This window comes from Onychomys torridus, chromosome 1 (genome assembly GCF_903995425.1).
Source record: "Onychomys torridus chromosome 1, mOncTor1.1, whole genome shotgun sequence".
Classification (NCBI taxonomy): Eukaryota; Metazoa; Chordata; class Mammalia; order Rodentia; family Cricetidae; genus Onychomys; species Onychomys torridus.
Genome location: NC_050443.1, coordinates 163585966 through 163598887, shown reverse-complemented (window position 1 = coordinate 163598887; position 12922 = coordinate 163585966). Strand labels below are relative to the sequence as shown.

Here is a 12922-nt window from a genome sequence, read left to right as displayed (position 1 = left end):
CTGGTCTTGCAAGCCTGCTCCACCTTCCCCTGCAGTGAGTCACCTAACTCAGTCTAAGCCTTAAAGCGCTTCTCATCTGCACCCAGCACATCTGGATCCCAGCTAAAGCACAGAAAAGGATAGGGAGGGGTAGGGGCCCCTCAAGGGGAAAGGAAGTGGTGGGAAAAGGGGAGGGTGACTTGTCTGAGCTGGCTTCCAGCCTCTGCTTGGCACACACTGTACCCCTGCTACCAGAGCATCTGTCTCCAGCCCCCCAATCTAACTCAGTCCCTGAACCTGGCCTTATTTCTTCCCTCAGGCCCTTCTCAATCCAACTACCCCATCCCTCCCCAAACATCCCCCTCCTAATCTGCAACTAACTCCAAAACTTAATATTCTTCAGACCTGATCCTTGCCAGTCTCTAAGTGACCCCCACACTGCCCTCAAGCCCACCTCCTGCCTGTGACCCTTTTATTTTTTTTTAAAGATTTATTTATTTATTTATTTATTTATTTATTTATTTATTTATTTATTATGTTCACAGAAGAGGGCGCCAGATCTCATCACAGATGGTTGTGAGCCACCATGTGGTTGCTGGGAATTGAACTCGGGACCTCTGGAAGAGCTGACGGTGCTCTTAACTGCTTAGCCATCTCTCCAGCCCATCATATATGTATTTTTAAAATAATACATACATGTGGGGGGGGCACATTTGGTCACTCAGAGGGCTGAAGAAACGCGCAAATATATTCTGAGGTAACCAATGTGTCTTCAGCACTTCTTCTGCCTCCTGATGTCTGCACACCCAGGGCAGGGTTCTAAGCAACAGAACCTCCATTTTGTTTTGGTCATATGTATTTCACATATATGGGTGTTTGCCTGCATACATATAAGCACACCATGTGCATGCAGTGCCCATGGAAGCCAGAAGAGAGCATATGACCCTCCACATGGTTGTGAGCCTCCACATGGGTGCTGGGAACCAGATCTGGGTCCGCCTCAGGTGCAGCAAGTGCTCTTAACCTCTGAGCCATCTCTGCAGCCCAGGATCTGGGTTCTTAAAATCAATTAATTTTTCTTGCATGTGTTCATGATGTTTGTGAGCAGAGATGAACACCGCACATGTGGAGGTTCAAGGTAAACTTTGTGGAGTTTACTTCACGTGGAATCCAAGGATCCATCCCAGGTCATCAGGCTTGACATCAAGTACCTTTACCCGATAAGCCATCTCACTGGCCCAGGATCTAAGTTTTTGAATAAAAATCCAGGGACTTTTCTGTCCCACCAGAGTGCAGCCTGTCTGCCCTTCACACATACACGTGCAGTTACACGTGCATATAATCCTGAAAGTACACCCATACTTAATTCATGTAAATATGTGTACATTTGCACATGTCTTAAATAAGATTGTAAACTCTTTGAGAAAAAGACTATTTTTCTCCCATGATATAATTCCAGTTCTAATAATTAGTACGCAAAGAAATGCATACTAATATATCCATATATGCAATGCCTATGCATATAAATGTGTCTATACAACTCAATGTTACCCACATGTACCTATACTTGTTTATTTGTTTTTATTTTATTTTATTTTTTGTGGAACTGAGGATCGAGCCTTGCGCTTGCTAGGCAAGCACTTTACCACTGAGCTAAATCCCCAACCCCTGTTTTCATTTTTTTGAGACCAGGTCTTAGCTGGGTGGTTGTGGTGCATGCCATTCACCCCAGCACTTGGGAGGCAGAGGCAGGTGGATTTCTGTGAGTTCCAGGACAGCCTGGGCTACAGAGTGAGTTCTAGGAAAGGTGTAAAGCTACACAGAGAAACCCTGTCTCAAAAAACAAAAACAAAACAAAACAAAAACGAGAGAAGGGGTGGGTCTTACTATGTAAAAGCAAAGTGGCTTCGAACTCATAGAGATTTGCGTGTGCTGGGATTAAAGGCATGCTCCACCACACCCTAATGAATCTTTTTTTTATACTGTCTTTTTATGTAGAATTTACTTGTTCTTATGTTCATTGGTGGTTTGCCTGTATGTGTATGTCTGCGTGAAGGTGTGGATCCCCTGGAACTGGAGTTAGAGACAGTTATGAGTTGTCACGTGGTGTGGCTGGGAATTGAACCCTTGTCCTCTGGAAGAGCAGCTAGTATTCTTAATCGCTGAGCCCTCCCGTGAAGCATCTTTCCACACGAATTTTTCCAATTTAATGAAAACTTCCAAGGCTCCTAGCTCAGGCCCAGCTGCCACCATCAGAAATATCCACTAGATGGCAGCCTTTCCCCAGCGCCTGTAAGCCTAAAACTTGCCAGAGAGGTCGCTTTCCCCACTAAAGACACCATTCTCGGTGTTAGATGTAGAGCCTGCCCCCATCGCCTTCAGCTGTTTCGTGAGCGCGTCCTTGGTCCCCCAAGTCTGCAATGTTGGCCTCTTCAAAATCAAGTTCTCCCTTCTCTCAAGCTTTCAGGCTTCTATTGGACGGGCGGATTCCTCCTGACATCTCCAGTTCCGTTCAGTCCTCAGATCGACCCGTGTGTGTGTGTGTGTGTGTGTGTGTGTGTGTGTGTGTGTGTGTGTGTGTGTGTGACAGAGAGTCTTGACTAAGCCCCACACCCTCGATTCCGACCAGCGTGGAGGAGAGAGCCCTAGAGCCTCATTAAGCAGAAGCAGCCAGAACAGCGTCCGCGTTCACGGTGATGGGTCGGTGCCTTTAGCACACACGTGTCTCTCCCACACACACATACCTGTACACACAGTTTTCTTCACACACCCTGCCCTGAACGGAGGAGAAACGCAGCCAGGGTTAGCCAAAAGCAAAAGAACAGCCCACCCCGAAGGAAGGCCGGAGGCCAGGACTACAAGTTTGGGAGGGACTTGATTCGTATTAATCCTGCTGGTCTGCCTCCGAACCTCCAGGTGGGCGCAAAATGGACCTCACTTGCTACAACTCCCAGAGGTGGGCGCTTGCGGGCAGGGTGGTGGTGCACAGGGCATCTCCCACCTCCAGGCCTGGGCCTCTCTGGTTCGGCTGGCTCTCCACGAGCAGCACGCAGCGGCTGTGAGCTGGTGAAGAAGGCTTAGAAACCCGTGGGGTGGCGGCGCAGCCGGGAGTGCCAGCAGCCGCTCAGCTCCCCCGTCCTCCTCCCCTCTGCTCCCTCGGGAGCGGCGGGAAATTATTTATTAAAACACCGCCCGCGCTCTCATTTATTTGCGGTGAATAATCCTAGGCATCTCAGCGCGTTTATTAAACCTTTCCCGTCCCCGCGCCCGCATTACTTTAATAATAAATCGCGTGTCACTTTCTGGCGACATTATTAAACCCCGTCCGCTGCGGCAGAGGCGGGGTACGGGGAGGGTGAAGGCGGTGGGCTGCGGCGCGTCCTTCCACTCCAGGCTTCAGGGCCCAAACCCTCGGGGCGGCAGAGGGGGAAACTGGGGTGTCAAGGAGGTAACTCCCTATAAAATCTGTCCACGCGACAGATTTCGGGTTTGGGCGAAGAGTCAGCCTGTGCTCTGCAGGTGGGTGAGAGGAGACAGGCAAGCCACAGAGGCCCTTTGGAGCTCCCATAGAGCAAAGAACAAGCTACAGAGGACCGAGGCCGCAGGGACCCCGACCCAGGTCCCCTCTCGCAGTGGGTAGCGGACCTTCTTGAGGTCACACAGCAAGATGCTCGCCAGCTCTACCCAGATCTTCTACTCTCCTACTCCCTTGCAAGTGTTGGGCCCAAACAGCGGAGCACGAACCCTATTGGAAAAGTGGCCGCCGCCAGGCAGAAGCTGTTAAAAACGCAGTGCACACACGCTGGAAGGGTGGCTGGCCCCGAGGATGGGGTTCCCGACCACGCCCCTCCCAGGGAGCCCAGTAGCTTGCGTTGGGTCCCACACGCAGAGCCAAATGCGGTCCCTCGCCGCGGTGGCGCCAGCTCTGGGAGGAGCCCAGGGGCGTAGGAGGTTGTCGCTTTCCGCTCACAGCATCTTGGCCTGATGACTAACTCCAACCTAACCCTTAGACAATTTCATAAGCTCCTCGGTATCCCTGGGCTAGGTCCAGAGAACAGAAGGAGAGACTTAGGCCAAAGAGCGCTTTTGTGAAGGACTTCAAATCAGATAAGACAGGTCATAGCTGGGACAGTTGGAAATAGGGTTACTATGACTTTGGGGTTCAGCTGGGAAATGGGAAGGAAATGAGGGAGCAGAGGAAGGGTGTGGCTAACACGGGTACCCCAGCCTCTCAGTTTAAGCATTCATATTGGGATCCCACTCACATAGACCTGTTTCCCCACTCTGCCTGGGGAGGAGATAGGAATAAAGACTAGGAGACAGGTAATCTATTCCTATACCGGGGGGGGGGGGGGGGGGGAGGGGCAGGGGGGTGGATAACTTCTGCCCTCCCTCCAACCAGATGGCTCTAGGCTCCCTCACTAGAGGACAGGAGAGGGCAGTATAGGCCTGAGTGCAAGCCTTCTTTGGCAGAGCAGGCCTGTGTTTAGGGCTTGTAATCACTTGATGCCAGAGTCCTGTTGAAGTGGGAAGCCACTCAGGGGTGTCTGGTCTCCCTGTGCACACCTGTAAGAATCGTTTGCAGCAGTGTGGCTCTGTTGGTCTATTTTTTATTGGTGCCCACTGTGTCTAGTCATGTGTTGGGTGGGCTTTATCCACTAGAGAGGTATGAGACATGGACTGACCCGCCCTCCCGACACACTGAACTAAATCAGTCCCACTGTGCTCACACCGCAGAAGTGACTAGGTTGGTAAGTGTCCCTGGGAACTCAGTGAGCTGAAAAGCTTCTAGAAGATGAGCTTTGAGGAAAGGTATACTGAGGCTACAATGAGCATTAAACAATCCATGAAAGGACCCTGCTCGCCCTTTCCAGTCTTCTCAACAACGGGGGTGGGTACTATATCCACACCCACACCCACAAATCAGAGATCTGGACCTAGTAGTAATCCTCTTCACTCTCTGCCTCCTCTTCAGGAACCAAATTAAGTGATTGCAGCTGGGAGAATCCTGTGGCGTTCAGCTGGTCTGCAGACATGTGAGAAAGGAGAAAGATCAGAGGAGGTCCAGATGAAGCACACACAGTGTGCAGAAAAGCACGCTTGTGGGGCACAACTTTCACACGCACACTGCTCCTTACACGAATTCAAGGGTCCTAACACACCTCATCCTCCTAGTGCCCAGAGCCCAGAGCTTGGGGCTCCCTTACCTGGTGTGAGCACTGTCAGGGTAGCAGAGGCTTCCACTTGGCCCAGGGCATTCCGGGCAAGGCAGCGGTAGGTGCCTTCATCACTAGAACGCAAAGCCTGAATCTGTAGCCAGCCAGTCACCTCAAACTTCTGAGGTCCACCCCTAAACTGGAGCCAGATGTGCTGTCAGCAAGGTCATTTGGGGAAGCCCTAGGTTTTCCAAGAGTATGCCCCTGCTCCCTGTTCCTACCTGTACAGAGATATGGGGGTCATCCCCTGGCAGCTGGATGTCCAAGCCATCTTTTCTCCACTCAATGGAGGCCATGGGATAGGCAAACACCTCACAACCGAAGATCACATCCTGTCCCGTCACATTCCAAATATTGTGAGGCTGTGATAGGATCTGGGGCTCTGGGGCAGGGGGATGGGAGGATGAGGCTTGAGAACAGGAAGCTGTATCCAGCTTCAGCAAGAACACAATTTACAAATTAATGTGCACATGTTTAGGGCAGAACACAATTCATGCCGAAGTGAACACACATCTGCAAAGAAAATATTCCACAAGCACAGGTCCAGACAAATGTAGGTGCAGATACACACAAGAGCGCAAAAGCAGGCACAGAGATGCACAGGTACACGGAGCAGTGTGCAAATTGCACAAACATGCCTACAGACCTGTAGCTTAGCTGAGCAACCACACTCTGTCCTGGACTGCTCCCCTGTCCTCACTCTACCCTGGGGCCCCTTTCCTGCGGGCTGTGTAACCAACACCTCTCTCCCTCCTTCCCTCTTTTCTAAGCAGGCCCAGTTCCCAAAGGCCTGAAGAGCAGCCACATTCCAAATGTCGTGAGAATGTGACACGGTCTGGGCTCTGAGCGGGTGGAGGTGGGACCAGTGCCGAGGCAGGGGAACCTGAAACCACCTTGTTGCACCGGGGGGAATGTTGGGACCCCCTAGTGGCGCGTTTGTTTTCACTGCAACTGCAGCCCAGCTAGACTTCATTAGGTGGAGGCTGAGGAAGTGAGAGCCGCCAAGGAAAACCTCAGTCTTGAACATCCCCCAACCCCAGGGATGAGGGGCGAGAGAAAGTAAGAAGCCATCTTCCTTGCACTAATCCCTAAATGCAGGAGAAAAGGGATAGGCGGGAGCTGCGGTTAACAGGCTGCAAAATCCCTCTGCCAGGGCTCCAGCAGTCTGGGCAAAGTCTCGGGGCGGGGGGTGGGGGGTTGTCTTAGGGTCTTTTCAGTTCTGACCCAGCTATTGGCTATGTGCCTGTTCCCTCGGAGGGCTGGTCCCTGCCAGTCTGATTCTCAGGCAGCTCATTACATTAAACCTGCCACAAATCTCGACTTGCGTTTTAGTTGGCAGCCTTTGAGGCTCTCGGTCTTACTCATCTTTTCTCTCTGCTGACCAATCCTGTCGGGGATCGGGGAGCAGTGCTTTTAGGACGCCCGAGTCCTGGTACAAAGAGCCCTGGGCTTGCGTACCCGATTCACAGGGCCCGGGATGCACCACAGTGAGGTTAGCGTCGGGCCGAGCGCGGGCGGCCTCTTGCAGGCGGCAGATCTGCGCGTAGGTACGGCCGTCGGAACCACACAGTGGGCGCTGCGAGCGACAGGCACACAGCGGCTCCGGCACCTCTCCTCGGCTCAGGTCACCGCCCGCGTCCAGACGGCACTCGAGCTGCTCGCCGCAGCGCCCGTAGAAGTTGGCGCTGGGGTCCAGATCGCAGAGCTGGCCCTCCAGGTTGGCGCATTCCCAGCAGCAGCCGCACGCATCCCGCACCCGGCCTGCTAGGCAGCCCCGCGGCGCAGCGCACTCTTCTGGCCGGCAGGGAGCGCAGCCCTCGCCCTCGGCTAGTAGCCGCAGCCAGCCTCGCCGCAGGTAATCAGTCCCCGTGGACCGCCTCGCGCTAATGGGGAGCGGGGTCCACACCACCAGCAGTAATAGTAGTAGCAGGGGCAGCGCCAAGGTAGGTGCAGCATGGTTAGCTGGGAGCCCTTTGAGCACTCGGGGCATCAGCGCGTAGGTGGCACCCTGCCAGGAGAGGGAAGCCAGGTCCGGAGGTCAGAAACAAAGCCAGTTCGGAAAGACCAGCCTCAACAAAAGCTTGTTGCTAACACTGCCCCTTCTTCCTCTACTACCTTAGAGCCAACTAGAAGGCACCAACAAAGTGCCTGGTTACTCCCTGGGGATTATGCCAGTTGATTGATCTGGTATTGGGGGATAGAGAGTGAAGAGAGAGGGGTGATAAAGCTCCGCATATGGTCCCTAACACACACACACACACACACACACACACACACACACACACACACACCAGCACCATCTCCATAAATCACCCAACTTTGATGCACCATTGCCCCAGAAGTGTATAAAACTACACCTGAAGTAAGTTCAGGGTAGGCTGATGATGGGGGAGTCCCAGCGACTCACCTAGTGCCTTGGATTAGGCCCTTCGTAACAGCTGTGATTTCCAATCCTAAAGAACCGGTAGAGGAACGAAAAGAGTTGCATGCACCGCCAGCCAGACCCGCTAGCCACCTCTGCTTTTGTCGAGGATTGAGAATCTCCGGCAGCCCACCAACTAAGATTCAAAGGGGATCTCCTCCGCCCCCTCTCTCCGCCCCTAGACGTCGAATACCCGCCTTCTTCCCAGGTTCTGAGGCCGATAATTTCATCCAGTCGCAAAGAGACCCTCCCCTGGGCCTTCTACTTCCACCCTAGCCCAAAGTCACAGTGAGTGCACAGAGCAGCCGCAACCAGACACCAAAGCTGGCAAAGCAAGGGTGTGAGAACTAGGGATGAAGAGTAGGGGTGGGAGTAGCCGAGGAGCTCAAACTGTTGGCTGGACCCCTGGGTCCTGTCTCATCTGATTTAGTTCCTGAGAGCGGCAAACAGCTGCATGCATAATGGAAGAAGGAAGGGGTTCTGTTGCTAAAAAATTTTACGTTGGTGTAAGGGCACTTCTGGAGGGCAGGCCCAGCGCCGGCTTCCTCCGGGGACAGTGTGCAGCTGTGCCCACCCAGTTTGTCCACCGGGGCGCAGACTAGTCTATAAGCGTTCCCATCTGCCATCCCACATCTGGCCACCTCCCTCCCACTACAGGGCAGGTGCTTGAACCAGCGAGGAGCCTGGTGATTAGAGGTCGGAACTGGTTAGCGGCCGCAGAGAGGCCGGCGGGCAACTCCCCGTAGGGCGTCTCTCGGGGTCCGGATTACAGGTTGCAAATTTGAGGATCTCGGGGCCAAAAGTGTTCAGTCTGGAGACCGCTACCAACGCCACGGTGGCACTCTGGGCTGGGGGCAGGAAGCAGAGCATCCCCGGAGGCCCGCCCACCACCCTGAAAAAGGCAGGCTCCGCCCCTGCCAGCCCCTAAACAGCTTCCAGAAGCTGCAATCCTCCAAGGGTAGGAAACCCGGTTTTCTGGCAAGGGAGGGGCGGGGCTTGCCTAGGCCCCGCCCAGGAGGTGTACCAGGGCCTGACTGCGCGTGCGCACCGGGCCCACAGCGGCCCGGCGCTCTATTGCGGCCTGAGGCCCTCCTCTTGTCGCGTCGCTCTGAACTCCACCGAACCCTCCTCAAAGGAGCGTTCCGCCCGCACAGACGCTGCTGGCCACGGGGTTTCTGACGAAGGTGGACGAGAACTGTACACCGACAACCCCAAACTCGGAGGGGACGGGAAACAAATTTCACGCGAGGATTCGGAACTGTCGCGAGAATCGGAACGGGAAACTAGGCGTTCAAAAGGAAAAGCCCGCGGGTTTTAAGCCAGAAAAGAACGAGAACAGGCAGATGCTGATGGTAGTCCCAGGCAGTCCCTTGGCCGGAGGACAAATTTAGTGTTGACCTGGGAGCAGAAGTGAACCGAGGGTTGCAGACTATCTGGAAAAGGCGCGAGGAGGCTTGCCCGGCGGAGGACGGAGGCATGGGGGAGTCCCCGGCTGTGACTGACAGTGGCTTTGGGGCGGCGATCGTCCCCCGAGGTAGAGTGGGAGCTGTCCAGGAGATCTAAAGGACTGTGAGCGTCCAGCGCTAGGAGCCACTATCAAAATCACCCGCGTCGGGGTCCTAGGCGCTCCCTCCGCCTTATCGTTACCGGTGTTTACTATTAGTCTTTGCTATACATTGCTCCCCTAGTAGAAACCACGCCTGATCCACCACTGTATCTTATGACTCTACCCCCGCGACTGGCTGCTAAGTAAATTCTTGGGAAGCATTTGTGCATTAAAAGTGAAAGACTCCCCGACTCTGAAAGATGACTTTTAACTGAATTTTTTCTGTCTCCAATGAGAGGCTAGGGATTAAATCGACGGAGAACGAGCGCCCTCTGGTGGGTTTGCAGCCGCTGGGACTAATCACCTTCATACTGTCTGTACTAGGTCTCCTCTGTAACTTTGAAAACCTTCCTACTGTAACTTTTGCGTTGCCGATGATTAAACCTTTTATATGTTAAGTCGGAGCTATGTCCCTTAGCTGAAGTTCCAGCCCTGAATTAATATTTTAGAAGGGATTTGTTCGCATAAGAATTTGAAAGCCTAGCTAGCAATATGCTCATCCTCTGACACTTTACCCATTGCGGCTCTTTTATTTGTTTGTTTATTTACTTATTTATCTATCTGTTTATTTTGCTGCTTTTTGTTTGTTGTTTTCCAAGACAGGGTTTCTCTGTGAAACAGTCCTGACTATCCTGGAACTCTCTGTAGACATGCTGGCCTGGAACTCACAGAGATCCGCCTGGCTCTGCTTCTCAAGTGCTGGGATTAAATGCATGTTCCACCACCGCCCCCGCGGGGCTCTTTTAAAACACCTTAAACAACAACGGTGTGCATTAGAAGTAGCAAAAGAGCCGGGTGGTGGTGACGCAGCCCTTAATCCCAGCACTCAGGAGGCAGAGCCAGGCGGATCTCTGTGAATTCGAGGCCAGCCTGGTCTCCAAAGCGAGTTCCAGGAAAGGTGTAAAGCTACACAGAGAAACCCAAAAAGCATTACTTATGCTTTAAACTTGACTTGGTTTGACCAGCTTCCTATTGTTGGGCCAAAGGAAAGTATTTCTAGTCCATTTGATGCAGTCACTACCAGACAACATCCTTTGCATGTCCAGGAGGGAGGCAAGATTCAGATGAACTCCTGATGGTTAATCTTTTTCTAAAAGTTATTATTGTGTTGTGTCTATCATGTGTGTGTATATGAGTGCAGGCACATGCATGCCACTGCACATGTTTGGAGCTCGGGATAATTTTCAGGACTCGGATCATCAGGCATCCTTACCCGCTGAACTATCTTGCTGTTCCCTAATCTTTTTTTCTATATTTTGAGTTTCAAGTGCATATGTACACACTATGTGCACATGCATGGAGTTCAGAGAACAACCTGTGGGAGTGCTCTCTTCTGCCGTTTTGTGAGCTCTAGGAGGAACTCAGACCCTCAGGCTTGGTGCAAGTGCCCCACCGCTGAGCCATTGCTCCAAAGCCACACTTTTTTAATATGATGATGGCACATGCCTGTAATCCCCCAAGTCAGGCAGGAGGATCAGGAGTTCAAGAGCGTCTTTGGCTGCACAGGGAGTTTGAGGCCAGCTGGACCACACAATACCCTGTCTCCAAAAACAAACAACAGGAGAGATTCTCGGGACTACTTGGGAGTACTCACTTTATGGCCTCTACTTCATGAACTTTGTTTTGGTGCAGTTATTGAAAATAGTGGGGTATCATTTTGAGAAGAAAGTGAAACACATGGGCTACCCTGACAGAATAGATACAGATGAACTGTGCTTCCTATAAATAATAGAATCAATTAACTCAGAAAGACTCGGGATAGATAATTAAGATGAAATGCTTTGTATTGACCTACGATGACAAATTGTTACTCTCATTAAAGTAGAAAATAAGATTAAAATAAGTATATAGATACTGACCACAGCTGTATAAAGATATCATAAATATCAGTAAACACCCTGAGAGAATTTTGAATGAGGTTGAGTGTCATGCTCACTATCCTTTATTTTGAAGATTATTTTTATAATGAAAGAGTAGAAGCCAATCTCCCATTCCACCCCAAAAAAATGAATAGAAAATATTTTTAGGTAAATTAGAATGTTTAAATAAATTTAGAAAATTGAGTCAGCCAGATAGGAAGATAAATATTGTAATTTAGCTACAAGTAACATTACAAAATTAAACTAGAATAGCCAGGAGCTGGCGTCTGTAAAACCTAGGCATTCAGACAAGCTGAATGGGTTTTAAGACATCTCGACAGGGGACTGGAGAGATGGCTCAGAGGTTAAGAGCACTGGCTGCTCTTCCAGAGGTCCTGAGTTCAATTCCCAGCACCCACATGGTGGCTCACAACCATCTGCAATGAGATCTGGCACCCTCTTCTGTATACTTAAATAAATAAATCTTTAAAAAAAAAAAAAGAAAAGAAAAAAAGACATCTGACAAACACCAGGCTAATGATTTCATTAGTTTATCCTTCTTCCTCCATCTCAGGGCAGTTTCTTTCTGTCACCCACACCTAGCTTTACTATCTCCTCTTCTGCTTTTGACTACCTGATGACCAGTTTTTGTAAGAATAAAGTTAGAAGGAATATTTAAAGTAGTCTGTTTATTTAAATTTTTTTGTTTGCTTTTTTGAGACAGGGTTTCTCTGTGTAGTTTTGGTGCCTGTCCTGGATCTTATTCTGTTAGACCAGGCTGGCCTCGAACTCACAGAGATCCGCCTGCCTCTGCCTCCCGAGTGCTGGGATTAAAGGCGAGTGCCACTGCCACCCAGTCCATTCATGTAAAGTTTTAATTACTATGTGTAAGTACAGATGCACACATGCTACTGCAAGTAAGTGGAAGCCAAAGAACAACTTTTGAGAGTTGGTTTTCTTTCTCCTACCATCAGATGTGGGGATTGAACTCAGCCCGTCAGGCTTACCGCAAGTACACACAGCTGTCACACACTGCGCCACCTCACCAGCTCGCCTTCCTGCATTTGTTGCTCTAGCTCCCTTTTTTCTCTTTAGACGGTCTCACTATGTAGTCCTGAATGACCTGGAACTTGCTATGTAGAACAGCCTGGCTTCAGATTCACAGATAAGCTGTGGAATAATCCTCTTGTATACTGTAAAGATTTGTCACTCAAATTGGCTTAATAAAACGCTGATTGGCCAGTAGCCAGGCAGGAAGTATAGGCAGAGTGGAGTCAGGAGCCACCAGCCAGATGCAGAGGAAGCAAGATGAGAAAAGGTACCAAGCCACATGACTAAACATAGATAAGAATTATGGGTTAATTTAAGTGTAAGAACTAGTCAGTAATAAGCCTGAGCTACTGGCTGAGCATTTATAATTAATATAAGCCTCTGTGTGATAATTTGGGAAGTGGCTGCCAGGTATTTGGGAACAAATGGGCAGGAGAGAAACGTCCGTTTACAGACAATGACAGCTTGTTCCTCAATACCCCCTTTATTTTGTTGCCCTTCCCCCTCCACTTCCCCTCTCCCCACTGTGTGGAAACATAACTAAGACAATCCCTAGGCTGGGGATATAGCTCAAAGGTAGAGCCCTTGCTGTGAATGGCACTGAAAACTAAATTCTCTGAGATAGTCCCTGGAAGGAAGGAAGCCATCTTCCTGAGAGCCCTACCAAGACCACATGGGCCAGGAAGAGATGTTGTACTCCACATGTTTGTGACGTCTGTTTGAGACAGGCTCACATCACACCTCCAACCTTTGCTCTATAATGAAGTCTAGCCTCTTGCTCCTGCTGTCA

The 12922-nt window shown here is 50.8% G+C and overlaps 1 protein-coding gene across 1 annotated transcript; it reads right to left on the bottom strand.

Annotated features, from left to right (window-relative positions):
• Positions 1–4588: 4588 nt before the first annotated feature.
• Kazald1 (Kazal type serine peptidase inhibitor domain 1) lies at positions 4589–8513 on the bottom strand. Its single transcript, XM_036197813.1, has 5 exons — positions 7603–8513; positions 6654–7203; positions 5417–5577; positions 5187–5334; positions 4589–5005 (listed from the first exon to the last, which is right to left on the bottom strand). Exons 2-5 carry the CDS (start codon positions 7183–7185, stop codon positions 4917–4919), a joined length of 930 nt encoding a protein of 309 aa, XP_036053706.1. The 5' UTR covers positions 7186–7203; positions 7603–8513; the 3' UTR covers positions 4589–4916.
• Between the last annotated feature and the right edge of the window lie 4409 nt (positions 8514–12922).